General features: G+C 37.1%; 3 protein-coding genes across 7 annotated transcripts in view; all 3 read left to right on the top strand.

Moving 5' to 3' along the window:
• Nucleotides 1-7863, top strand: part of LOC107670453 (uncharacterized) — an 11228-nt gene extending 3365 nt beyond the window's left edge. The window contains exons 3-12 of the mRNA XM_016463056.1: nt 1604-1779; nt 2126-2308; nt 2421-2535; nt 2630-2790; nt 3312-3482; nt 4343-4484; nt 4583-4893; nt 4990-5028; nt 6388-6536; nt 7297-7863. Of these exons, the coding sequence (XP_016318542.1) occupies nt 1690-1779; nt 2126-2308; nt 2421-2535; nt 2630-2790; nt 3312-3482; nt 4343-4484; nt 4583-4893; nt 4990-5028; nt 6388-6536; nt 7297-7531 (1596 nt within the window). The 5' untranslated portion in view covers nt 1604-1689 and the 3' untranslated portion in view covers nt 7532-7863. The remainder of the gene's footprint in view (nt 1-1603; nt 1780-2125; nt 2309-2420; nt 2536-2629; nt 2791-3311; nt 3483-4342; nt 4485-4582; nt 4894-4989; nt 5029-6387; nt 6537-7296) is intronic.
• Nucleotides 7864-8754: 891 nt separating this feature from the next.
• LOC107670481 (pre-mRNA-splicing factor SYF1-like) lies at nt 8755-16757 on the top strand. The gene is made up of 19 exons (XM_016463093.1): nt 8755-8915; nt 9328-9476; nt 9570-9693; nt 9807-10004; nt 10130-10264; nt 11273-11437; nt 11535-11679; nt 11762-11913; nt 12010-12129; nt 12222-12353; nt 12667-12798; nt 12888-13001; nt 14226-14388; nt 14473-14663; nt 14749-14871; nt 14955-15114; nt 15406-15526; nt 15688-15794; nt 15914-16757. Exons 1-19 carry the CDS (start codon nt 8880-8882, stop codon nt 15973-15975), a joined length of 2529 nt encoding a protein of 842 aa, XP_016318579.1. The 5' UTR covers nt 8755-8879; the 3' UTR covers nt 15976-16757.
• Nucleotides 16758-17208: 451 nt separating this feature from the next.
• Nucleotides 17209-25326, top strand: part of LOC107670479 (calmodulin-regulated spectrin-associated protein 3-like) — a 35618-nt gene continuing 27500 nt past the window's right edge. For 4 of the 5 annotated variants that reach the window (XM_016463090.1, XM_016463091.1, XM_016463088.1 and 1 more), the window contains exon 1: nt 17210-17755. In XM_016463090.1, coding sequence (XP_016318576.1) covers nt 17623-17755 — 133 coding nt within the window. In that variant the 5' untranslated portion in view covers nt 17210-17622. Of the gene's footprint in view, nt 17756-25326 lie in introns of all 5 variants that reach the window. The other variant, XM_016463089.1, reaches the window with a different exon arrangement.

Genomic DNA, 25326 nt, shown 5'->3' with positions numbered 1-25326 from the left:
ATATATATATATATATATATATACACATACATACTGGAAAAAATGATGTAGCATTTACTTGAAAAAGAAACCATTTTCACGCTAAAATTGCTAGTAAATTTCACAAATAATTACAGAGAAATTGCAAGTAACACACTGACATTTTGAAATAGAAAGTAGCATTTTCTTGTAAAAAGCCTAAAACTAATAATCTTTATTTACAACATTGAAAAATAATCTTTTTTTTTTTACAGTGTAGTGTTATATAGTCTTAATAGATGCCTACAGAGTTGTCTGGAAAACTCACATGAGCTCGGCTGACCATGCTGCAAATCTGATCAAAGTTTGTCTTCAGTACATTTCCATCTTTTGGATCTTTGATCGTGAATGCCTCCATCCCTGGCAATGAGTTAAGCGCCACCCGTTGGTCATCTAATCATTGACACTGACTCTTGACCAGCAACTGGAAAAACTCATCTGGATCTGGTGCAGAACATGCAGAGAACATGTATAAGTTACTTTTAAGGCAAGATACTACATTGTTTGCTCAGGCACTGGTAAATTTTGAGATTTTGGACTCTTTCGCTTCCATAACTTGTCTTCATTCAGACTAGTGGAAGGCAAACATCTAAAATACACATTTAAGTGTTATATTACACTTTACTCATCTGCGGATTTCAATTACAATACATATATTTAAAAGACTTCTACAGTTTTTTTTTCCTCCTGCACTGAGCCAGAAATCACCACTTCAGCATTGTTTACATACACCAAACTTCAGTTTTATTCTCGTTACAGAGGGGTTTGTTCATATATCATTCATTCATCTGAACCATGTTTTTTTCCCTGGCTATTGACAGTTATACAGTTATTTTTTTCTGATTTATTAAGTGATAAATCCAAAATCCCTCTGTAAAAACCTTTTACTCAAATAAATGAATGAACAAAATGAAACAAGAATTTGAGCCTGGCTTTATCCAATGTTCAGATTTCCGTTCTGGAAATGTATGTAAATGAGTGCATATTTAAATATGCAAATGAGGTATTTTCGAATTAAATATGCACTCATTTACATACATTTCCAGAACGGAAATCTGAACATTGGATAAAGCCAGGCTCAAATTCTTGTTTCATTTTGTTCATTCATTTATTTGAGTAAAAGGTTTTTACAGAGGGATTTTGGATTTATCACTTAATAAATCAGAAAAAAATAACTGTATAACTGTCAATAGCCAGGGAAAAAAACATGGTTCAGATGAATGAATGATATATGAACAAACCCCTCTGTAACAACCTTCAGAATATACTGTATGTACGAGAATAAAACTGAAGTTTGGTGTATGTAAACAATGCTGAAGTGGTGATTTCTGGCTCAGTGCAGGAGGAAAAAAAAACTGTAGAAGTCTTTTAAATATATGTATTGTAATTGAAATCCGCAGATGAGTAAAGTGTAATATAACACTTAAATGTGTATTTTAGATGTTTGCCTTCCACTAGTCTGAATGAAGACAAGTTATGGAAGCGAAAGAGTCCAAAATCTCAAAATTTACCAGTGCCTGAGCAAACAATGTAGTATCTTGCCTTAAAAGTAACTTATACATGTTCTCTGCATGTTCTGCACCAGATCCAGATGGGTTTTTCCAGTTGCTGGTCAAGAGTCAGTGTCAATGATTAGATGACCAACGGGTGGCGCTTAACTCATTGCCAGGGATGGAGGCATTCACGATCAAAGATCCAAAAGATGGAAATGTACTGAAGACAAACTTTGATCAGATTTGCAGCATGGTCAGCCGAGCTCATGTGAGTTTTCCAGACAACTCTGTAGGCATCTATTAAGACTATATAACACTACACTGTAAAAAAAACCCGATTATTTTTCAATGTTGTAAATAAAGATTATTAGTTTTAGGCTTTTTACAAGAAAATGCTACTTTCTATTTCAAAATGTCAGTGTGTTACTTGCAATTTCTCTGTAATTATTTGTGAAATTTACTAGCAATTTTAGCGTGAAAATGGTTTCTTTTTCAAGTAAATGCTACATCATTTTTTCCAGTATGTATGTGTATATATATATATATATATATATATGAAAGGTTTAAGAATAAAGTATTGTATGAACTTTTTTTTTTTTTTACTTGTCATGTAGAGTTTCAAGAAATGCAACCCTCCAAAAATGAGCCTGATCTCTGGGGCCCAGGGCTCTATGAGAAGATCAAGCTTCAGTCCTCAAGCTACTGCTGATTCAGCCACCTATAACACACTCACAACCAGATCAGCCTCATTCAACCCTATATCAGACAAGGACAGAATGGACTGTGAAAGTTTTCAAGTGAGCATGAATATTATATTTACAGCAGCCTTGGACACTTAAGCCATACTTTTTCTCCAAGCTTCCTACTAACAAGTATAAAAGCCTGTTATTCTTGTTCTAAATCCATCAGCGTGAGCAGGACCAGCTGTTGTGTCTAGTTAGTAGAGCACAAAGTGGATGTATGGATGAACAACACTGCTCGATTAACCCTTTATCACCCGGACATATGGATAACAGCCAGTCAGGTACTGTAAGTCAGCCAGCTGTTATAATTTATCAAATAGCTACAAAGGGCAAACCAATCAGTGAGATTTCTGTTTCCCTACACCTTCAAAACAGATCAAGATGTTGAGAAGTTTTTTAAACTCATTGCTAACACCCAAAATGGCCGGTTAGATGACCAGCGGGCAACGCTAAACCGGTTGCCAGAGATAAAATCGCCTCATGGTATGACTGCTCAGGATTCAGATCAGCTCTTCAGCATGGTCTCCAGAATACAGGCGAGTAAAGCGTTGATATGTTGCCTTCATCATTTAAAGGCATTATACACTGCCATTCACAAGTTTGGGGTCAGTAAGTAATTAAAACAAAAAAGACATTAATACTTTTATTCAGCAAGGATGCATTATATTGATCAAAAGTGACAGTAAAGACATTTATAATGTTACAGAAGATTTCTACTTTACATAAATAGTCATTTTTAACTATTCATCAAAGAATCCTAAAAAGTGTAACCCGGTTTCCACAAAAAATTGCAGTATGTTTTCATAATACATTTAACTCTTTTATTTAAAAAAACAAATCAAGGAAAATATGATGAATGCTAGATTTGTGAGACTATGCCCAGCTCTAACAAGAGCCCAAATATAGGACAGCATAAAAGGGCTTAATCAACATTTACTAGCGCTCTCCTGTTTCCATAATTGGTAAATGCCCAGAAATAGAAACCTGGTTAGACTATCATTTATTTAAAAGCACTCTGTGATAACAATGCACTCTTGTATTATTTTCTCTTTGGCAGGGCTCTCGGATAGATGATCAGCGTTGCTCTGCTCCCAAAATCCACCTGGGATCTCCTGCCCCCCCAAAGAAGTCTTATTCTCAACCCGTATCCCCGACTAACCATCCGTCTGAATCAGGCTCACCCACTAAATCATCCCGGAGATCAGGATCATTCAGTCCTGACTCTGAGGTGAGCCAACCACACTGCACAGATCAATCCAGACAGCATCCAACTGCAGCACAGGCATTTCTGAATAAAATGTTAAAAATCACTGCATAACCTTTTTATAGGTTATAAACATTATTTATAACCAGTTTAGCATAACAGTACCACTTAAAGTGACAAAGATGCTACAGACATTGTATATATTTAAAATTTTTATATACTTTACAATACCAGTCAGTTGAATAATGAAGGGTCTCTTATGCTCACAAAGGCTGCATTTATTTGATCAAAAATACAGTAAAAACAGTATTTAAAATAACAATTTAAAATAACTGTTTTTATTTAAATAAATGTTCAAATGTAATTTATTTCTGTTTCTTTTTAGCATCATTACTCCAGTCTGACTTACATTCAGAATAATTACTTAAGAATCATGTGACACTGAAGTCTGGCATAATGGTTGCTGAAAATTCGGCTTTCTCATAACAGGAATTAATTAATTACAAAAACATAAAAAAAATCTATACTTTTGACCAGTACTGTATATATGTATAATTATATATATATATATATATATATATATATATTTTGTTCTAGTTAGCAACATAAAAAATTATATAGCTCTTTATTATGTAGCTCTTGGATTAGTTCACACAATATAAAAATGAGATTCATTCTTTAATTGTAAAGAAGAACTGACAATTTCAATGAAGAAAGATGTTCTGGGTTCAAAACAAGTTAAGTTTGTGTCATGCTGTCAGTTACCACAGGCAGTTTTCATATGGTAAATCAAATTATGTTCCTGTGAAGGTAGAATGCTTCTGAACATCAAATACAAATGACATTCATATTGATTCATATAGTGTTTTCTTTCTCTCAATCAGGTACAAAATAGTATTGATCAGGACCATCTTTTTTCCCTGCTGCATCATGCACAGCATCGGCGAATGGATGACCAGCGGTGCTCATTTGAACCCTTTAAAAACCCTTCCTCCTCTCCAAAGAATCCAAACGCTAGTCCCACAGGTAACCAAAGTCTGCTGATTATTAATGACCTGCCCATTAAAAAAAAAAAAAAACGTAGAATCCTAATATTTCACACTGTTCTGGCTTGTTGCATGCAGCGGAAGATCCTGAGCAGTTTTTCAGAATGGTGGCCAACTTTCAGAGCGGACGACTGGATGACCAGCGCGTGACACTCAGTGCATTGCCAGGCATCCAGAACTCCAGCACTGGAACTAAGACAGAGAACAATACAACATCAGCCCCTCAAATCATCCTGACCCCCGCGTCACCTGCTCCGCCAAAAAAAGTTTGTTCCAGACCTTCCTCTCCCACTCTGAGCGTCAGTGAATCAGACACACCTGTCAGGCCTCCCCCCAGATCGGCCTCATGTTCTCCAGAGAGATTACTACATGATGACATGTCTGCGCAGGTGAGGGATTTTGTACTGCATCTATTATTGCTTTTCATCCCTAAAAATTCAACTGAAGTGGTTGATATTAATTGTAAGCACACTTTTGTTTTACAGATATCATTTCAAATTTCCATGTGCTTCCCTCCACATCAGGTAGGTACTGTAGATGACCACAAAAATTGTTTACAGAATGATAGTGATTATTATTTCTCTAAATACATTTCGTGATATGTGCACAATAAAAATGTCAGTCCTGACTCTGAGGTGAGCCAACCACACTGCACAGATCAATCCAGACAGCATCCAACTGCAGCACAGGCATTTCTGAATAAAATGTTAAAAATCACTGCATAACCTTTTTATAGGTTATAAACATTATTTATAACCAGTTTAGCATAACAGTACCACTTAAGTACAGAATGTACACTCTCATTCAGTACAGAATGAAAGTGATTATTATTTCTCTAAATACGTTTCGTGATATGTGCACAATAAAAATGTGAAACAAAAAGCACTATAAAAGTAGTCCATAGAACTCTTTTGAAGTCATACGATGGCTTTGTGTGAGGAACAGACCAAAATATGTCACAATGTTTCAGCTGTTTTTGTCAGTATTATGAAAGTCAATGGGACCCAAAGCTTTCAAGCTCCAAAAAGGACCGAAAATGTTCCTGAGTTAACAGCTCGCTGCATGGGAAGACTCTTAGTAAATAAAGACATAAAATGTGGTCAGATTTTGTATTTTTTGTCATATTCGTAGCTTAACAGCTTGGTCACTATGAACTTTTCTGTTTGTATAGAAAAGACTTGAAATGTATATAAAACCAAATTGCTTTTTGTAGGCTTCATGGTTTGTTTATATACATAATTTTCAACAGTATTTGCCAAAAGTACTATTAATTTCTTTAAGTAAAACTTAAGTACATTTAGGTAAAACTTTGCACATCTTTAAGCAAGCGATAGACACAAGCTGGTCAGCTCAAATGAAACTTAGGCCACTAAAACAGTGTTTTCCTGTTCCAGATGGCTACTTATTTATGATTGAACATTAGAGAGTAAAATAAATCAGAAGCTGAGAAAATGTAAAAACTTGAGACAAACAGCTTCAGGACTTTTTTTTTTTTTTTTTTGAGTTTACTCCGCTTATGGAAAAATTGTTGTATCAACTCAAAGTTGGTCTGTGCCTTCATCAAACACAATAAGCTAAGTTCTATGAACTCAAAAATAATATTGTTTTTTACTTCCACGTGATGTGGAAGTCTAACTTGTGCATCAGATTGTTTAGCAAACCGAAAAGTTTATATACAATGACTTCTAAACACTAAAGCACATTGTTTATATGTGCTAAAATAAGAACACTAATCACTGTAATGGTGACAAAATGTACAACAAAATATCATCAAAACACCACATAGAGGTGACCACCACATCTTTGACCAAAAATATTAATTATTCAAGTGCATCAACAGTGTGAAGTCTAATGTGTAATGTAAATTTTTGGGTCTCTTTCAGACGCACGGAGCAAATAACCAGCCGTGTCCATTCCCTGAAGTCTTCCTCACAATCGGACAACCAGGGGAGGCTATAGTAATTCCTCTCAGCTCTAGGCCTGGCAGACCGCTCACTCTCAATGTGAACCCACACAGACAGCATCGCTCCAGGTCAGTGTCGCCTCACACACTCAAAAAAATTATTTTACGATACTGTTCAGTTTATTAAAAAAAAAAATAAAAAATTTTAATTTAACACCCATTGGTTGTATATTGTGCATTGTATAGTGTTAAACTGACTCAACTCTATATTTTATTTTTGAAAGAACAATATCTTAATTTTGCGTTGCACAGGGAGAGTAAATGTTGAAATAAAATGTTACTTTATGCATTTTTTTTATCAAGACTTGTTAATGTTTAATGTTCTTTTATGTTTGTATTTAAAAGCGTTTCTGGTATATTCATGTTTTTGGGGGTTACCGCTGTGGTGAAGTGTAGAGCATGTGCTTGGGTTGAGGACCTGCTGACAAGAAAAGTTGTTTTAATAATTAAAAACAAACTACTTTGGGCATGCCATGGATGTAACAAAACCATCTTCTGGCCAACGCCTAACAATAAAAGTCTTTACAAAGTTTTTGATAGATAACATTTGTAAAAAATTGTTCTTGAATGTATTCACTAAATAAACTAATCAATTAAACTGGATTACTTGTTTTCATTTTTGTTTGATAATTTTTAGGATAATTGAACTTAATAGTTTTGGGCGAAATTAAGAACTGATTCAACTAAATGGCATTGAATGAATCTTATGTAATAAACTTAAGTTTACTGAAATAAATAATGTTAATTAAATGCAACATAACCCAGTTATGTGTAACCTCTTGACATGGAAATGTTAAGTAAATCCAACGTATCACTTTTTTGAGTGCAGGTCTCCTGACAATCAGGGACACTCAAGACCCTCTTCTCCACACCCAGGTGACATGGCTAGTCCAATGGGCCCATATGAGGACTACTTCTCTCTGAAACAAAGAGTCCACACCACTCAGCTGCAACAGAATAATGTACGGGACAGAGCAGAGCTGAACAAGGAGGCTAAGAAGGGAAAAGGAAAAAGTAGTGGAAAGAAAGAAAAAAAGGAGGGAAGCAAAGAAAAGAGAAAATAGGACGCTATGCATGTTCATATATTCTGGTTTCACATCACCTGGATGAATGTCAGTATTACAAATAAGCTTAACATGTTGGTTTTTAGATAAAATAGAATGTCAAAATAAGCTATGTTCACACTGGAAATTAACATACTGTTTAGAAATGTATTCTGTATTGTTTTTGTTTCATGGCTCAGGGTTTGAGTAAACTGACTGACTGAAATGTATTTTATTTGTGTGTCTGTATTAAGTGAAGGTGTTTTTTTTATCTGCTGTGATGAATGATCAAATAGGCTTGTGCTGTTTCTGTTGTGTTTGACAATCTCTTGTGAATTAAATAAATATGTATTTGTGTGAAGCTTTATGTCTGTTTTTAAAATTAGCGATACCTGTGCTGTTCATGTTTCATGAAAAATAAATCATCATCCAGTTAGGATACTGATATTGATCTCCTGCAAATGTACATGCCTTTAAACATGTTTTCCAAAATTACTAACAACTTAATTAAGTGTAAAAACCTTTTTAATGGTGGAAAAACAGCACTAAAACGCCGTCGTAGTTCCGGACACTGATCTATAAAACTTTAAACATAATCTGTTGTTGCAGCACCAACACACAAATATCGGTTGATACACAGGGTGTGAATTATACAATATATACCCCACATTTAATATCATCTCTGCATAGGGCCTTTGCAATTGATTGACAGATAAACTGCTCGCTCCCGCTATTTCAGTGTTGTTGTTAATTGTGTGGATATTTAAGAAAATAGTTTACTGATTATATTCAGTTTAACATCATTAAAGAGGGCAAATATCATTCAACTGAACTGTGTGCATGCACTTACATTATCTTTTTTTTCTGTCCATGCAATAAATGCAGGTCACCGAATGAGCGTATTTAATTAAACTGCTCAGGTAAAATTAATGATATGGCCCATTTCAAATGTGGCCATTGGCCAATATTACGATCTGCAAGTAGCCTACAGTTTATTAAAGATGTATTTAGCGCACCTCTTTTTCACAAGGAAACTCTCAACTATCACCATCAGTTATGTTTGCTACAGTTACTTATCTAATAAAACATTTTTGCTCACAGAATAATGGCAAAGCCTCTCTTACATTGGCATAAATGAAAAACGCCCTAATCCTAGAAGCTCCCCCTAGAGGAGAAACTTTGACGCAACCTCCCGGGCCACCGTATTGTAGCAAGCTATGGAAGCGACAGCCAATAGGAATCGACTTCACTCGGAAAAGGCGGGGCTTTTGTACTCAATGTTCCCAACACGCTGTGAAAGTATTTGTTTTTGTCAAGAGTAACGCTGAGTTTTTAACAATATTACACGGATTTTCTCTGGCAAAGAAAAATGCCAACGCTTAGCGGAAAGTCATACGTTTTATTCGTATGTATTTGTGTTTTTAAAGTCGGGTTTGTGACCTTTAATAGAGTCTGTTCTCAGCTAGCTGTGATTAGCTTGCTAACTCTAACAGTATGAGATACCAATATACAAAAATAGTGTTTTAAGATTTGATTTACTAACTTCTGTTATTATTACCCGTCAAACACGAACTGTGTTGTTGTGTCGTTTTCATTGATTAACATCGTATTTAATAATAGACTGAATGGGTAACAGTAGTTAGCATAACAGTTGTTAGTAGCATATATGTTACTAACAATATATTTGAAATTAAATAACCATTTTAAGCGAGCAAATGTGATTCTGCTCGATATATTTCTAGTTCCCTAACACGACTTCATCTTTTTGAGCTTGCATTCATCGTTGTACATATAATTGAGTCATTCGTATATTGCAGGAAGATGATGATTTGCCTTATGAAGAAGAAATTATCAGGAATCCGTATTCAGTCAAATGCTGGATACGTTACATTGAGCACAAGCAAAATGCTCAGAAATCAGTGCTCAATATGATCTATGAAAGAGCATTAAAAGAGCTGCCTGGCAGGTATGTGCATGTCATCTTGTTTTCTCTTATAATGAAAGTCCTGTGCTTAAAACCTAAAATAGATTTGCTTCTTTTTTTAAATGTATTTCTCAGTTACAAGTTGTGGTACAACTACCTGAGAGAGAGAAGGAAACAGGTGAAAGGCAAGTGTGTCACAGACCTAGCATACGAGGAGGTGAACAACTGTCATGAGAGAGCACTTGTGTTTATGCATAAGGTAAAGTTGAAGTTTCATATAGTTTTATGTTTATATAGCAGCAGTACTGTGTGACTTGACGGTTGCACATTTATAGCAGTGTGAATGTTTACTTTTTTTCACCGGCTCCTCAGATGCCGAGGCTATGGATCGACTACTGTCAGTTCATGGTGTCTCAATGCAAAATTACTCGGAGCAGACGGACGTTCGATAGGGCGTTAAGAGCACTACCCATTACCCAGCATCCTCGCATCTGGCCCCTGTATCTTCGCTTTGCCCATAACTTGCCTCTCCCAGAAACGGCTATTCGTGTTTACCGCCGGTACTTAAAGGTGAGGCTTGGAAGATAACCAAATACACACTTGATTTTCTATAGTTGACATTTCAAGCTTTGTGATTCAATGTGTAAATTAATAAAGCTATCTATACACTTGCTTTTCCCCTGTCCTGCTTGTAGTTGTCTCCTGAGAATGCAGAGGAATACATTGATTACCTGCGTTCAGTTGGACGTCTGGATGAAGCTGCGATCCGGCTGGCAGCTGTGGTCAATGATGAAAACTTTGTTTCTAAAGAGGGAAAGTCCAATTATCAGGTTAGCAAATTACAGGTTTAACTTTTTTTTTTTAATGAGTTTGTCCACCTGTACATCTGGTGTGTAAATACACTATTGTTCACAATTTTGGGTTGATTACATTTTTTTTAAAAATATTTTTGAAAGTAGTCTCCTATGCTCACCATGGCTGCATTTATTTTATCAACAATAAAGTAAAAACAGAAATATTTTGAAACTGTTTTCTATATAAATATATTTTAAAATGTAATTTATTCCTGTGATGGTAAAGCAGTCATTACTCCAGTCTTCAGTGTCACATAATCCTTCAGAAATCATTCTAATGTTCTGATTTTGGGCTCAAGAAACATTTCTGTTATTATCAACGTTGAACACAGTTCTGCTTAGTATTTTAGTGGAAACCGTGATACATTTTTTCAGGATTCTTTGGTGAACAAAGTTCAAAAGAACAGCATTTGTATGAAATAAAAATCCTTTGTAACTTTGTCTTCACTGTCAATTTTTATGAGTTTAATGCATCTTTGCTAAATAAAAGTATTGATTTCTTTAAAAAAAAAAACATTACCTCTTACTGACCCCTCACCCCTAAAACTGAAATCTTATGTACCCCAAACCTTTGAACAGTAGTGTATTTGCTTTGACAAAGATTTATCTTGATTATGGTTCTTTACTAAATGATGCGTAACGAAAATGATGCAGTCTGAAATTGGTCACCATTTTATTGGGTTATCATGCTGAAGACAAAAATGTAGGTTGCAGATCTGGATTTGGTGGCTTAAAATAGGTCAATAATTGTATTTTGGATTAGAAAAAATGAGTATCTAATACACTAGTCATTATTATAGGAATTATAATTGCTAAAGTTCCTAATCAATTCAATGATTTGTCATTTTAAGACCTTGAAAGTGGCTTTATGCCTCTAATGTCCATCTCAGCCTGTATCTCCATATAAGCATTAATTTAGTATTGTGAATTATATACATACCATGCAAAATGTAAATTTTTTTTACTTGTAAAATTCAATTACAGCTCTGGCACGAGCTCTGTGACCTCATCTCACAAAACCCGGACAAGGTGACCTCACTGAAAGTGGGAGCGATTATCCGAGGAGGCCTCACTCGCTTTACTGACCAGCTTGGCAAACTCTGGTGTTCTCTGGCTGATTACTACATCCGCAGTGGACACTTTGAGAAGGTGAAACTGCAAGTATACAAAATCTAAGACTGCTCTGGATAAACTAACCCCGCTCATGCATAAATTGACACTATTACCATTATCCTGCTTTTTCAAGGCTCGAGATGTATATGAGGAAGCCATCCTAACCGTAGTCACTGTGCGAGACTTCACCCAGGTTTTTGACAGTTATGCACAGTTTGAGGAGAGCATGATCGCTGCCAAGATGGAGACCACGTCTGAACTGGGACAAGATGAAGATGGTGAGAGATTTTTCCTTGGAAGACCTTGTAGCAAATAATCCTTGATGTTGGTCTTACAGAAATCCTGATTTCCCCACTCTAGGTGACATTGACTTGGAGTTGCGATTGGCCCGTTTTGAGTTGCTGATAACTCGACGGCCACTTTTACTGAACAGTGTGCTGCTGCGTCAGAACCCTCACAACGTTCACGAGTGGCACAAGAGAGTCAAACTCTATGAGGGCCAACCTCGACAGGTTGGAAACATCATTTACATCTTTAAATCGGTTGATATTTGTCTCAACATAACTGCTGTGTGTGATTTACACATCTTATTCTGCTTTTTCCTGTAGATTATCAACACATACACAGAAGCTGTGCAAACGATAGATCCTTTGAAAGCCACAGGAAAACCTCACTCTCTCTGGGTATCTTTCGCCAGATTCTATGAGGATAATGAACAGCTGGATGATGTACGCCACTTCCTGTATACTTGCAACTTTGTAGATAATTTGTTGGTACATTATTGTAAACTGATGGTTAACTATTTCGCTTGAACTTCAAGGCTCGGACTATCTTTGAGAAGGCCACAAAGGTGAACTACAAACAGGTGGATGATCTTGCTGCAGTGTGGTGTGAATATGGAGAGATGGAGCTGAGACATGAGAATTATGACCAAGCTTTGCGTATACTAAGGGTAAGAGACAGGAAACTACTATACAATACCAGTAGTGCTTTAGTTGAAGCGCAGTGTAATTTAGGTAATATTATAGTTTTTATTAATATTTTTATATTCTACTTATTTAATATTTATATAGCTCTGGTAATTTTTTTTGTTGTCATTTTCATTTTTTTAAATGTCTATACAGTTTTTATTTTTGGTAATATCTTAAGGCCAGTTTCAAAGTTTGCTTGGCGTCATACTTTACTGCATTTCATGCCAAAGGGATATAAATTGGAGATCATGACATCAAACTTTTTCCAGATGTTGACAGTCTTTTTCTTCACAGAAAGCAACAGCAATTCCAGCAAGAAAAGCAGAGTATTTTGATTCATCAGAACCAGTGCAGAATCGAGTTTACAAGTCTCTGAAAGTGTGGTCCATGCTTGCAGACTTGGAAGAGAGTCTTGGCACATTCCAGGTATGTTGCTTTGTCGTTTCCTTTTCTCTGAGGGAATGTATGTATGTTCTTGCTGTTTTGTGTGTTAATATAACTGTTGCTTTTGTCAGTCCACAAAGGCAGTGTATGATCGCATCATTGATCTCCGGATTGCCACTCCTCAGATCATCATTAACTATGCCATGTTTCTTGAAGAACACAACTACTTTGAGGATAGTTTCAAGGTGAGGGAATTTAACATAACCTTCTGTTATTCATTGTTGTTTTGTTTTTTTGTCTGAATTTACTTCTTTTCGCTTTAAAGGGGTCCTATTATGCTTTTCACTTTTAGTTAGTGTGTTTGTTTGGATATAAAAAAGATGTACAAAGTTACAAATCTCAAAGTCCACTCCAAAGGGTGATATTTAGTTTTTTTTTAAAATCCTTTTCAAGAACTACAACAAACGGCTCGTTTGGACTACAGTGTTGGTTTCCGGGGTTTGTGATGTCACAAAGGGGGTCCATTAGAATATCATTAAAATAATTCCCGCCTACAGAAATTCGAATGGTTGGGGGGTGGGGAGGGGCGAGGTCATGGGTTAGAACGCTTGGTTGAGTGCATCAGACAAGACGACGACGAAGAAGTGCTGCTGCATAGTTGGTGCATCAGAGAAAACGAAGAAGAAGAAGAGCTGCTGTAGCTTCCAAGTTTTCAGCATTTCTAAAGGCGGTTGCAGAGAAGCGCAGCGCCGTGTCTAGAACAATTCTTACAACAAGTACAACATGACGTAGCTGGTCGCCATGGACAGACGCCGAACGCTGCTGCCGGTGTGCGTACACTCATAGAAAATAATGTGTTCGAATTTGAAAGAAGTGGCGCGACGTTGTGCTTCTCGTCCGGTGTGCGACCGCCTGAAATGCTGTTTTTTTTTCACCCCCGTGCCCAAACGTCTTTGTTTGGACTTCCGAAAGTGGATGATGTCAGGAAACAGTGGTTGCAATTAATTTTTAACTCTGTTCCTGAGCATTATAACCCCAATTTGCAATTGTGTGCTGCGCATTTTACTGAGGACAGCTTCCACAACATGAGGGAGTACAGTGCCGGTTTCACTAAAAAGTTTTTGTTGAAAGACGGAGCAAGGGGCGGGGAAGTACTGAAACACTGTCTAAGCTGTTCGCCAATCACAACGCACAGGGACAGCTAACCAATCACAACACATTTCGTTTTTTCGGAAGGCAGGTCTTCATCAAACCCGGAACTAATCGAGCCGTTTGTGCCAGGCTGGGGAGAAAGGTACTTTAATAATGTAAATTATGTGAAAAATAATGCGTTTTTCGAACCACCAAGCATGAGAGAATGTTCTAGTACACCCCCAAAACAAAATCAAGACTTTGTAAAAGAGCATAATAGGACCCCTTTAACAAATCCATCTATTTATAAATAAATCTGGATTTAATTTTGATTGAAGGCATACGAGCGTGGCATTGCCCTCTTTAGGTGGCCTAATGTCCATGACATCTGGAACACGTACCTCACCAAGTTCATTGACCGTTATGGAGGCAAGAAGCTGGAGAGAGCACGCGATCTGTTTGAGCAAGCGCTGGATGGGTGTCCTGCTAAATATGCCAAAAGTAATAATGCAGAAAACACAAAATGACATGATTAACTGCATTCACTTAAAACCAGGTCCTGATTTAATTTGTGTTGTTTAACAGCAATCTACTTGCTGTATGCTAAGCTGGAAGAGGAGTACGGTCTGGCGCGACATGCCATGGCTGTGTATGAGAGAGCCACTGCAGCTGTGGAACCAGAGGAACAACATCAGATGTTCAACATCTACATCAAACGGGCAGCAGAGATTTATGGAGTCACTCACACAAGAGCCATCTATCAGAAAGCCATTGAGGTAAACCACTCAGCTGTCACTCATTTAAAAATATATCAGGCAGTATAAAATGTTATATGCTATGAGTTCATTTGGTTTGGTGCAGGTCCTGCCAGATGAGCACGCCAGAGACATGTGCCTGCGCTTTGCGGACATGGAGAGCAAACTTGGGGAGATTGACAGAGCGAGAGCCATCTATTCCTACTGCTCACAGATCTGTGATCCAAGGGTAAATCTTACAGTTCCGCTCCATATTACTTTGCTCATATTGTGTGATCCTGTATTTTGACTGACTTAACATCTCTGGATCAGGTGACCGCTCATTTCTGGCAAACATGGAAGGAGTTTGAGGTACGCCATGGTAATGAGGACACCATCCGCGAGATGCTGCGTATTAAACGCAGTGTGCAGGCCACATACAACACACAAGTCAACTTCATGTCCTCTCAGATGCTCAAGGCTACTGGAACAGGTAAGCACAAAATTACTAAAACGCACTAAAATTACAAATGACAATATAAATATTAAAGCTAAATAAAAAATAATAAATACTATAATGGTATATAAATGATACTAAAACTGGACTGGAGAATGGTGTAGAATCTAGACTGACAATCTCTATTTGCATGTGAAATGTATTCTTAGCACAGGTGAGAATGGTAAGCAAATAGGCGTTGGATTAATCCACCAATTGAGGTTGTATAACAGCATATAAATTCTTCATTGTATGGTTAAACTCTTTTTAATTGCTTGTGTGTTTTAGTGACAGATCTTGCTCCTGGGCAGAGCGGAGTGGATGACATGAAGCTGCTGGAGCAGAAGGCTCAACAGCTCGCTGCAGAGGCTGAGCAGGACAAACCTAAAGACAAGATCCTCTTCGTCAGGTATGTACTGCGCCCTAGTCTGAGGCAGGCCACACAGATCAATCAGAGCATGCAGGTGGTGTGGCACCGGCTCAGAGACTTATTTGAAGGTTCTGCCCTTTTTGAAAATTAAGTTTCGATTGTACCATTTACATCACTTGGCTTTTGTTTGGTTTGTACAGGAGTGACACCTCTCGCAGTGAACTTGCCGAACTGGCCAAACAAGCTAATCCAGATGAGATTGACATTGATGATGAAGATGAGGATGCAGAGGATGGGGAACCAGATGGTTAGTTCAGATGGGACATAATTGTTTTTTTTTCTTCATCAGCATTGATGATTTTCAGTGGTGTCATTGAACAGTTGCTTAACTTTGGTAGTCTGATCATTTACATTGTGTCATTGCAGAGGTGCAGTTGGAGCAGAAGTCTGTCCCTACTGCTGTCTTCGGAGGACTAAAGGATGACTGAATTCTCTGCAGTTTTACAGATGATCACAAAACACCCAGATTCAGTAACCAGGAAACTGCAAAATGAATTACAACATGCTGATGTGAATTATTGTAAATGGCTTACTACATTTTAGCAGTACCAATTCAGACCACATGGTGTCACTCTTTACAGCATTTACATGGTTTCAATTTGTTCATCATGACATTGGGTAGATAAAATGTTGAAGCGCTTGAACTATTGTTTACCCCTCTCTACTGTATATTAAAAGAACAATCAACATGCCTGACATCTGCAGATCATTTATTATCAGATTGCAATATTGTAAACTCTCTGAAGGCCCTGCCCATAATTGCATGGACACATGGGTGGAGCTTTTCAGATGTTTGTTTGTGCAAACATCTGAATGCTGTGGTTTGAGGAATATACCAGTTAAAAAAACTGCACATTTGGTCAGTGTTGTCACTCTGTCACTTTAAACTTTCATTGTACATGTTACTTTAACTGAAAGTTTATTCTGTCTGTAATGGGATGTGGAGTTATTTTTGCTGTCTGTTTATATAAATTAGCATATTTTGATAATTTTATTTGCAGTACATTTTGAGTGCTGGTGTGCTAGAAAACCAAAGAATGAAGAAAAACAAATGCCCTGTTCCTCCCTAATTAGATTAAAATAGTTATGTGAGTTAATCGTCTCACAAAGTTACAGCAGTGGTCTCTTTACCATCATGTGACCTGGACCTTCAGTGAATTCTGTCCTCTGTTAGGTTTGTCCACAACTGAGCTGTGCTTCTGAATCATCATTTTCAGTGAAAAGTCCACTCGAGTGCTTGATGTTTTGGTGATTAACGATTTTGATGATTTGGTTTGATAGTCACTAGTTTATGACATGCTGTGGCCTAAATACTTGTGTTATTTTATAAAATATCCACAACATCATGCTGAGCAGTGTGTGAGGCTAAATAATAGGCTAATAAGTTTGAAACAAAATATACCGTTTTTTTCTAAAACGCGTAGAACTATAAAAAGTCTTACCAAAAACATAAGAAAACTGGTGCGGTTGACACTATACTCCGTTTAGCATTGTAATGCCCTGATGATTATATGTATTACGCTGTTCATAATGACTAATATTTCCCTTTCGCACCCTTCTGGGCAAGTTCTAACTGTCCTGCACCTGTTTCCATGAGTTAAAGCGCCTTCCTACCTGCTGTCTGAGTTCGCATTCTTTGCCCCGCCTCCTCGACCTTGTGTCCTAAATTCTGAAACCTGATTGGATGCCCGGCGGGATGATTGATAGGAGTATGGAGTACCTGGAAATCGGTCGTTTACGGAGCAGCGTATCAGCCAGAGCGATGTGGACTCTGAAGCGGGGTCGAAAACAGTGGATCATCCCCGGGAATATCGTTGAATTTGTCGCTCCTATAGACTGAAACATACCTATACGGCCGCCAGCTCTACTGTATGCACGAAGAGAAGATCTAGAGAGGAATAAATAGTAAATTTATATTATTTTTCGCCGGAACGCTAACGTTACCCGAAACATCGGCCTTTCGCAGTCCCAATGCTGTGGTTGCGTGAAAGAAAAGGATGACTGTTTGATTTTGTTTCATTCCTCACCGCATCGCCTTCCTCTCTTTTTCCCGGCCCATCTGTTTTGGACTTGCTATGGTGGACTCGAATGCAATGAGGAAGACTTTTGTGGTCCCGGACATAAAGCCATTGGATCAGTATGACTTGACCAGAGCCAGAATCTGCGCCAGTGTCGGGTGGCTGCTGGCGAAATCTTACGGCAATGCAGGTATGCAGTGGCCGTGTGTCAAACTCTAGTGAGCTGCCTAGTTACCTATATTGCATTTTTCAGCTTAACGTGTGGGCATCATCATAACCCCAAACTGCGCAAAACACGCTGTCTGTGATCCCCCAAAATACAGTCTAGCTATAGGCAGCTCGCTAGGTTTCAGTCTAATACATTTTTATTTCCTTCTCGAATCATGTGCTGTTCTCTCTCTCACCTGTCTGTTTTGAGGCCAGCATTTGCTCGTTGTTCAGTGACTGCGGAGGAAAGCATGTGTGAAGGTGAACAGCGTGTAAACTCAGCGTTTTTCACAACACAAAGACCACATGTGAGGCGGAAAGCTGCTGGTTGTGATCCAGCTGTGTCTTGCTACGATATGCATTCAGTCTGGCGCTCTTGAATTGTTTCTTAATAAATTAATAGTCTGATACAAGGTCTAAAAGTGTGCTTTCCACCCATTGGGCACTGATAACACATGCATAATATGATCAAATGTTTGCATACTGTAACAGTCTCATAAGGACAAATCAGTCAGATTCGTATGATTATAAAAATTATAAAGAATATAAATAGATAATTTAAAATAAAAGTAAATTCTTAAATTAAAACGAACTATGCCTTAATATGAGAGAGGATGAAATGTGTCCTTGTTTGCCAGTGATCATTTTCCATGAGGGTTTAATCGCACGTGCTTAATCCTTGCAGTAGACACGTTGTTGTCTGGGAATTATGATATGATGGGAAGAAATGTAGTAGTTTTGACCTGAATATAAATGAGTGTATTTTGTGAGCGCGTGCTCTGAAAGCACCTATGCGTCATGACTTCTGCACACACCCACTCACGACCCCTTTTGTTAATACACCCACAAGAGCACTTCCAAAGATGAAGGAGGTCTTGGTTTCTGACAGAGCAGACGGTTGATAATTACTAAAATGCTTAGTGTGTTTAATTATTTACTTGAGTATTATTAAAAAAGCATGTATGCTGATGCTTTATGTGCATGGATAGTTGACATGACCTCAAGCGGTGACAGCATATATAGACATCACTTCCACTGCTGCTTAACCACAGTATATTAAACTATTTGTTTTGTGTTAAAATACACGTAAAAGGCGATAATTAAATATGCACTAATTTAAATACATTTCCCAGAACATTGAACATTGAAATCAGAACATCAGAAAATTCTGAACATTGAATAAAGCCAGGTTCATAAATTGAACAAGGTTTTTTTCTGAGGGTATTTTGAATTGTTCACTTCATAATTCAGAAAAAAAAATTCTGTCAGTAGAAAAATTAATTAGGCTATAAAATTTCACCACGTTTTTTAAAAATAAAATCTTATGTAAGACGAATTATATGTGAACAGAATTAAAGTAAAATTAGGCGATAATTAAAATAATTAAGACACCTCTGTAAAAACCCTCAGAATATAGATACAAAAATAAAACTGTAAAGTTTGGTCTATTTAAGTGATGCTGAAGTGGAGATTTCTGACTCTTTTTGAGAAAACAGCATTCAAAGATATGCATTATAATTAAAACCTACAGATGCAAATAGATAAAGTGCAATAAAATAAACGCTTAAATGTGTATTTTGGATGTCTTCTTTCCACTAGTCAGGAAGAAGACATGTTATAGAAGCAAAATAGACCAAAATCTCAAAATTGTCCAGTGCATGAAAAAAAAAAAAAAAACATTGGTTTTGCCTGTAGTGTCTTGCCCTTAAAAGAAATGACCAGTCCCAGTGTCTAAAATATGCATTTTTAATTTTAAAGATTCAAAAAATGTCTGTGTCATTTGTCAACTCGATTTATTTCCCATTGTGACCATGCAGCCTTACATACTCTGTTGCCCTTTTTCTCTTTTGCACTTGTAGTTAACATCAGTATTGGTTATCGGGTTTTAAAACAGCAGTAGTGATGCACCTAGCTGATGCATTTGCACAGTGTATAACCTCAGTGTTCCCCTCACAGTCAGATGAGAAGGATCTCTGTGTATGGTGAGGTGCTCTGTGCTCAACAGCAGCTCACTGGCCTGTGAATTGAAACTCACAAGTAAAAGATTTGTTGTTCTTTTTGGGCGCAGCAGACAGGGTAGTTTGTGTGTTCTTGGATTGTTTTTAAAAAAAGCCCCATTGTGTTCACCTAGTGAGCCACTGTTAATTCAGATCGTAAGTCTGCATTCCTGTATTTGCTTTATTCCTTGAGCCCGTTTAGAGTCGTCGTGAGCAAGTGCACAAACTGCAGGCCTAGATTTAACGGTTCTCCTTACTCATAATGTTTAACTCCGAAACGGGTGGAGGTTTAGAAGATAATTAAAGATGTTTTGTGTTTGCATGAGTAATGTAATCTAGAATGTCGATAATGCAATGGCGTGACCTCTATGATTTATTAATGTTCTTCTGGAACATGAAGGTTATGGCATTAAGGGAAGTCACAAATAACAGTGTATCATAACAGAACGTAAGCTATATTTGTGTTTGATATTTCTGTCATAGAATGCATTGCTTAGTGCAAAAATGTCTGATGAGGCAAGAGTAAATAAACTTGTTTTAATATTGAAAAGTATTGCTAAAAGAGTTCAGTGTAATTAAAAATGTATTTTTATTTCTAATATTTGTGTGAAGTGTATGGTTGCAAAGGGGTGGAAAATTTCCGGGAAATTTCTGGAAACTTTCCGGGAAATTTCTGGAAACTTTCCAAAAATCCCTGGAATATTACAAAAAATTCTGGAAAGTTTCCAAAATTTCTGGAATGTTTCCTACATTTACTTAACTTGTGAGATTTCATGATGGTCATGATGCTGTAACCCACGTTTTTAAGGCATACTGTGCTGCTAATTGCTACCTGTGTTTAAGAGCTATCCTTGGAGCACTGTCCTACATGCAGGAGCTTTGAGTTCAATTACAGCCTGACTGCAAAGGATGAGATTCAGCCGAGGCATGTTTGACTATTATTGTAGCTTTTACTTTGGGGTTGAGAATTTTTCAAAACCCCTAATATAGTAAGCTTTGATGCAAGTATTTGTGCTGTAAATGTGAAGGATAAAATAGCCAGAAACTCACCTTGCCTTGAAAAAATTAAAAATAGAAAAAACCCCATACGCTCTAATAATGAAAAAGAAACACTGAATGCAAGATAAAAAGGTATCGTTTTCAAAAACTTGCACTTTTTGAAACACTTTTTCAAAAGTTAGCATTTTCAGGCCCCCAAAACACCGTTGTTGTGTAAATGATTAGCCAAAACACTTAAGTTTTCTATTTTTAGCTGAAAGTGGTGTTGTGTAAATTCCCTCTTAGAGTATGCGAGTTTCTTTTTTTTATATTTGTCAACATGAATGATAACTCAAATCATGTAGCGTCCTTAAAGGGGTCATATGATGTTGCTAAAAAGAACATCATGTTGTGTATTTGGTGTAATGCAATGTGTAAGCGTGTGACGGAAATGTTACGCCCCTTACCATACTGTGATGCCGTGTCCCGGGGCGATGAGACAACACCAATAACACCCATTACAAACGAGGCATTTGTTGCATCCAGTGGGGACATAATTACTAGGGGTGGAATGATACATGTATTCGTACTGAAACGTCATGGTACGGACATCTCGGTTCGGTGCATGAGGCCTTACAACGAATACAGGCAATTCACCCCCAATCCAGAAGGGGGCGCCCGCAGCAATGCAGTGCTGTTTGATAACCGTCCGCCAGCAGATGAACAGCGAATGCCATGAGTTGCGCACTTGAAAATAAAGCCCACTAGACAGTGACCATGTGCTGATTCTGAATGCGTCTCTCACAGTCTGACAAAGGAGTATACTTTAAAGGCTTGTGCACTCAACTGTTTGCGAAATGGAGCTTTGTGCTCGTGTATCCTATCTCTCTCATTCGGCACAAATCCAAATATTCTATAATGTTTCCATATTTGCGATGTAACGTATCTGAATGCTAAACTATTATTTATTATGTAAATTATAGGCTTTGTACTTCAGGCGCGTTCCAACGGTGACACAGAGGCGGGCGCGCTGATGTTTGGTTCACTGTATTTTATTTTGATAAAGTACCAACTGCACTGTCAAGTTAGCAATGCTGGAACTGGTGTGTGTGTGTGTGTGTGTGTGCATGCGCGCCGGCGCGATCACTTCAACTGTTTCCTTATACCAGCAGAATCAACATTAAACACTTATTGTCTTATTAATAATGCATCGCTGTATAAAGGTCTGCTTTTATTTTATTTGTGTACACTCACAATGAAAACAAAACTGTGCTTTTGTGAAATAAAGAAAACAAATAGGATGTCGCTTTCTGCCATTTGAGTTTCCTTTCTGTGAACAAATTAAGCCTGTCACAAAAATGAACTGAAACTCAGCGTATATAGGCTACGTTACGTGTCGCACTGTTTTTTTCCCTTGTTTATCTGTAAACTAAATCAAATATATTTCAAGAATTTATTCCTTGTATGTATATACTGTATGTACTGCAGATTTTATATATATAACATAATGTAATAATATTTAGTATTTTCACGTCTAGGTGGAAATCTTTTAAATTTGAACTACTGTCTGTTCAAAATAAATGAAAAGAAACCAAGCATAGTAGATTTTAATTTTTTTTCCCTGTTGTACCGAAATCGTATCGAACCGTGACCCCCGAACCGAGGTACGCACCGAACCGTGACATCTGTGTACCATTCCACTCCTAATAATTACTGATTATAATGACTTTAGGGCGTGTTCACACTTGGCGTCTTTTTTGAAGCTGCCAGTGTCTGTTTTACATTATAATCCTATGGAGTAAACCGTGTTTTCAAAAAAGTCCTGAACGCTTTTTTTAAATGCCACCGCCGGCGTCTTTTTCTGCAGCTCAGAGCGTCTTTTCAAGTTGAAAAAAGTTTAACCTTTCTGAAAAAAACTCCTTACGTCAAGCGCCTTTTTGACAGCTGACCAATGACAAGCGAGTAGCGAGACCTGTCGTTTCCATAACAACAAGAACAAGAAAAAAAAGGAGAAGGTGCCGGTAGATAAACTGATCGTACTAGTTTCGGAGTACAAGAAGTTATATGATATGAGCACAAAATATTTAGTATAATAATAATGTTTTAATGTTTAGTCTAAAATATGCCGCAAACCGTGCATCATCCAACCGGAGCTCCTGGACTAAATTGTTGTAAGCACCATACTGGTTCCTTCCCCGTATAATGTCGTGCACCCACAAACGTCGTTGTAAACCGACATTCTCTTCCCCGTTAACTTCAAAAGCCAACACAAGAGCCAATTTCCTCTTTCTCGACATTTTTGCACCACACAGCACTAGGCTACTGTTGCAGCTGTTGCTATAGCAACAAAAGATGCCCTCGGCTGCTATTTGTTACAGAAACGCTGGCAGCTTTTTTTTTTTCACTAAAAATGCCCTTGTCAACTTTTTCTTGTCAAAAAAGGCGGCAAGTGTGAACATAGCCTTATGCTGTCTTTTTACGCGTTGCGTATCGCGCCGCGTAAACATAACCATGTCTGCATTTGTGATCGGAGAACGTCTCCACGACATGGCGGCCGCGGCAACAACAATACTACAGTGAGAATAAAAGTTACGCCTTCTTTCTTTGTGTGAACATTTGGGCGGCGTTATGCAAATCTTCCCACACAGTGACGTAGACATGTGGGAGCGTGTTTAAACGAGGCATTTTAGGGGGGCGTGGACAAGTCTTAACTTTTGTAAAGAATATCTCTTTGGGTTTGAGACTTTAGTCTTTGCAACTTTAGGGATCTTATCTATTCACAAACAGCTTGTAACACTCCAAAGAGAAAGGAAAATTTGAAATGGCATCATATGACCCCTTTAATGTATTATTTACTTATGTATTATATACTAAGCTATTATTATTACTTACATACCTGTTATTATAGTTGTAATTATTATAATTATTGTAGTAAATAAAACAAATGTGCTACTGGGGCTATACCTTTTAAAAAGATACTAATATTATGTACCATTTAGGTATTGATATGTACCTTTAAGGTAATAATATGCACATTTTAGATGTAAATAAAGTACAAAGGTGTACCTTTTGAAAGTGTATCACTCCAGTTTTTGTACTTTTTCTCTGAGAGTGTACTAACTATTGAAATTTACCCATGTACAAATAAATAGTAACTACAAGTACTCAGAACACTTTAGCAGCTATATAGCAATGCCCTGGCAGTGAATTTTGCATGGTTAGGTGCTACTAATATTGTCTACAGAAAATGTAAAAACCTAATTAGATTTTCATACTGTAAGCCATAGCTTCAATCTGGATAAATTTGGCCTCAAACCTTGGAGCTCTGTCCTAGTTGTAAGAGCTTTCAGCTCAAGTACAGCTTGAATACAACTGATAAAATAAGCTGATACTGATTTCAAGCCAGGCTTTTAGTAGGGTAAACCTACAGCTGTGCAAGACATTGATGCTAGTACATCTAGTCCTGTAACAAAGTTTTATGCACATCAGCAAAAAATAACAGAACTGATGCAACACGCATCTTTAACACTTAAAAATCAAACTCCCTTCTCAGATGGCAGAATTTTTCTTATCTCCCTCGATAACTGTAAGGAAGAATGATACATTTTCACTGATAAAGTGTTATAATGTTCTTTATCCATGAATGCCTGATATGCTCATTCCTCTCTAATGGTCCTATGAGTATTTGCCTGTATTAGTCATGCTGGTATCATCAGTGTGTCACAGCAATGACTCAACAGGTGAGGTGGCTCAGAACGGCTGTGGCCTTTGTTTTTTTTGTTTTTTATCATGTTGTTTGGGTAATTACTTGAAGAACACACCCTTAAAATCTGAATTCTCCATAATGAATGCTAAGATTAGAATGAGAGTCCAGTGGCATTGCCTTGTCTTTTAACCAGTGAAGTTTGGACATAAAGTGGGCACTTGCATTTTCGTTTTGGTTTGCTGACTCAGCATTCTGTGTTGGTGTTTGTTAGAGATATGAAGAGTGGTTTGTTTGTAGGCATAGCTTTGTACAGATGCTGGTCAAAACATGACCACGCCCTTCAAGGAAAGAAGTTAATTTGGAAAAGTGTTTCTCTTCCTTTTTTTTGTTGTTCAGAACCATTAACCTGACTGAAAGAAACAGTACATCTGGTAAAAGATTAAAAGCCAGTTTGTTGACAACTTTACTGCAGTTTGACATGTTTGATGTTTTACTAAACTACTACTTAATTCAATGTATGCTTTTTAAAATCTACAAATCATCAGAAGTTTGTGTGTCAGTATGATTTCTTATGCTCATCAAGGTTGCATTTATTTGATCAAAAATACATAAAAAATATTAGAGAAAAATGTAAGATATTGTGTATTTTAGGGAAAATATTGTTTGTGTGTTGTTTTTGCATTTTTTTTTATGATCTAATTAATTGGAAAAACTAAATTGAATATTTGTATGTTTAAAAAGGTAAAGGTAAACTACCAAAAATCTAAAGGGTGATCTAAAATAGTGAAAAACTTGGAGAGAAAAAAAAAAAAAAATATATATATAAATATATATATATATATATATATATATATATATATACAGTGGGTACGG

This window comes from Sinocyclocheilus anshuiensis, unplaced genomic scaffold (assembly GCF_001515605.1).
Source record: "Sinocyclocheilus anshuiensis isolate Anshui unplaced genomic scaffold, SAMN03320099.WGS_v1.1 scaffold476, whole genome shotgun sequence".
NCBI classification, from domain to species: Eukaryota; Metazoa; Chordata; class Actinopteri; order Cypriniformes; family Cyprinidae; genus Sinocyclocheilus; species Sinocyclocheilus anshuiensis.
The sequence above is the reverse complement of the archived record's forward strand: the minus strand, read 5'-3'. Positions and strand labels throughout refer to the sequence as shown.

Excerpts from the sequence above, each read along its gene's own strand:
- LOC107670481 (XM_016463093.1), top strand. The coding sequence starts at position 8,880 with ATGCCAACGCTTAGCGGAAAGTCATACGTTTTATTC. Across the intron at positions 10,005-10,129 it reads TTTACCGCCGGTACTTAAAG|TTGTCTCCTGAGAATGCAGA; the intron begins GTGAGGCTTGGA and ends TCCTGCTTGTAG. Across the intron at positions 12,130-12,221 it reads ATAATGAACAGCTGGATGAT|GCTCGGACTATCTTTGAGAA; the intron begins GTACGCCACTTC and ends TTGAACTTCAAG.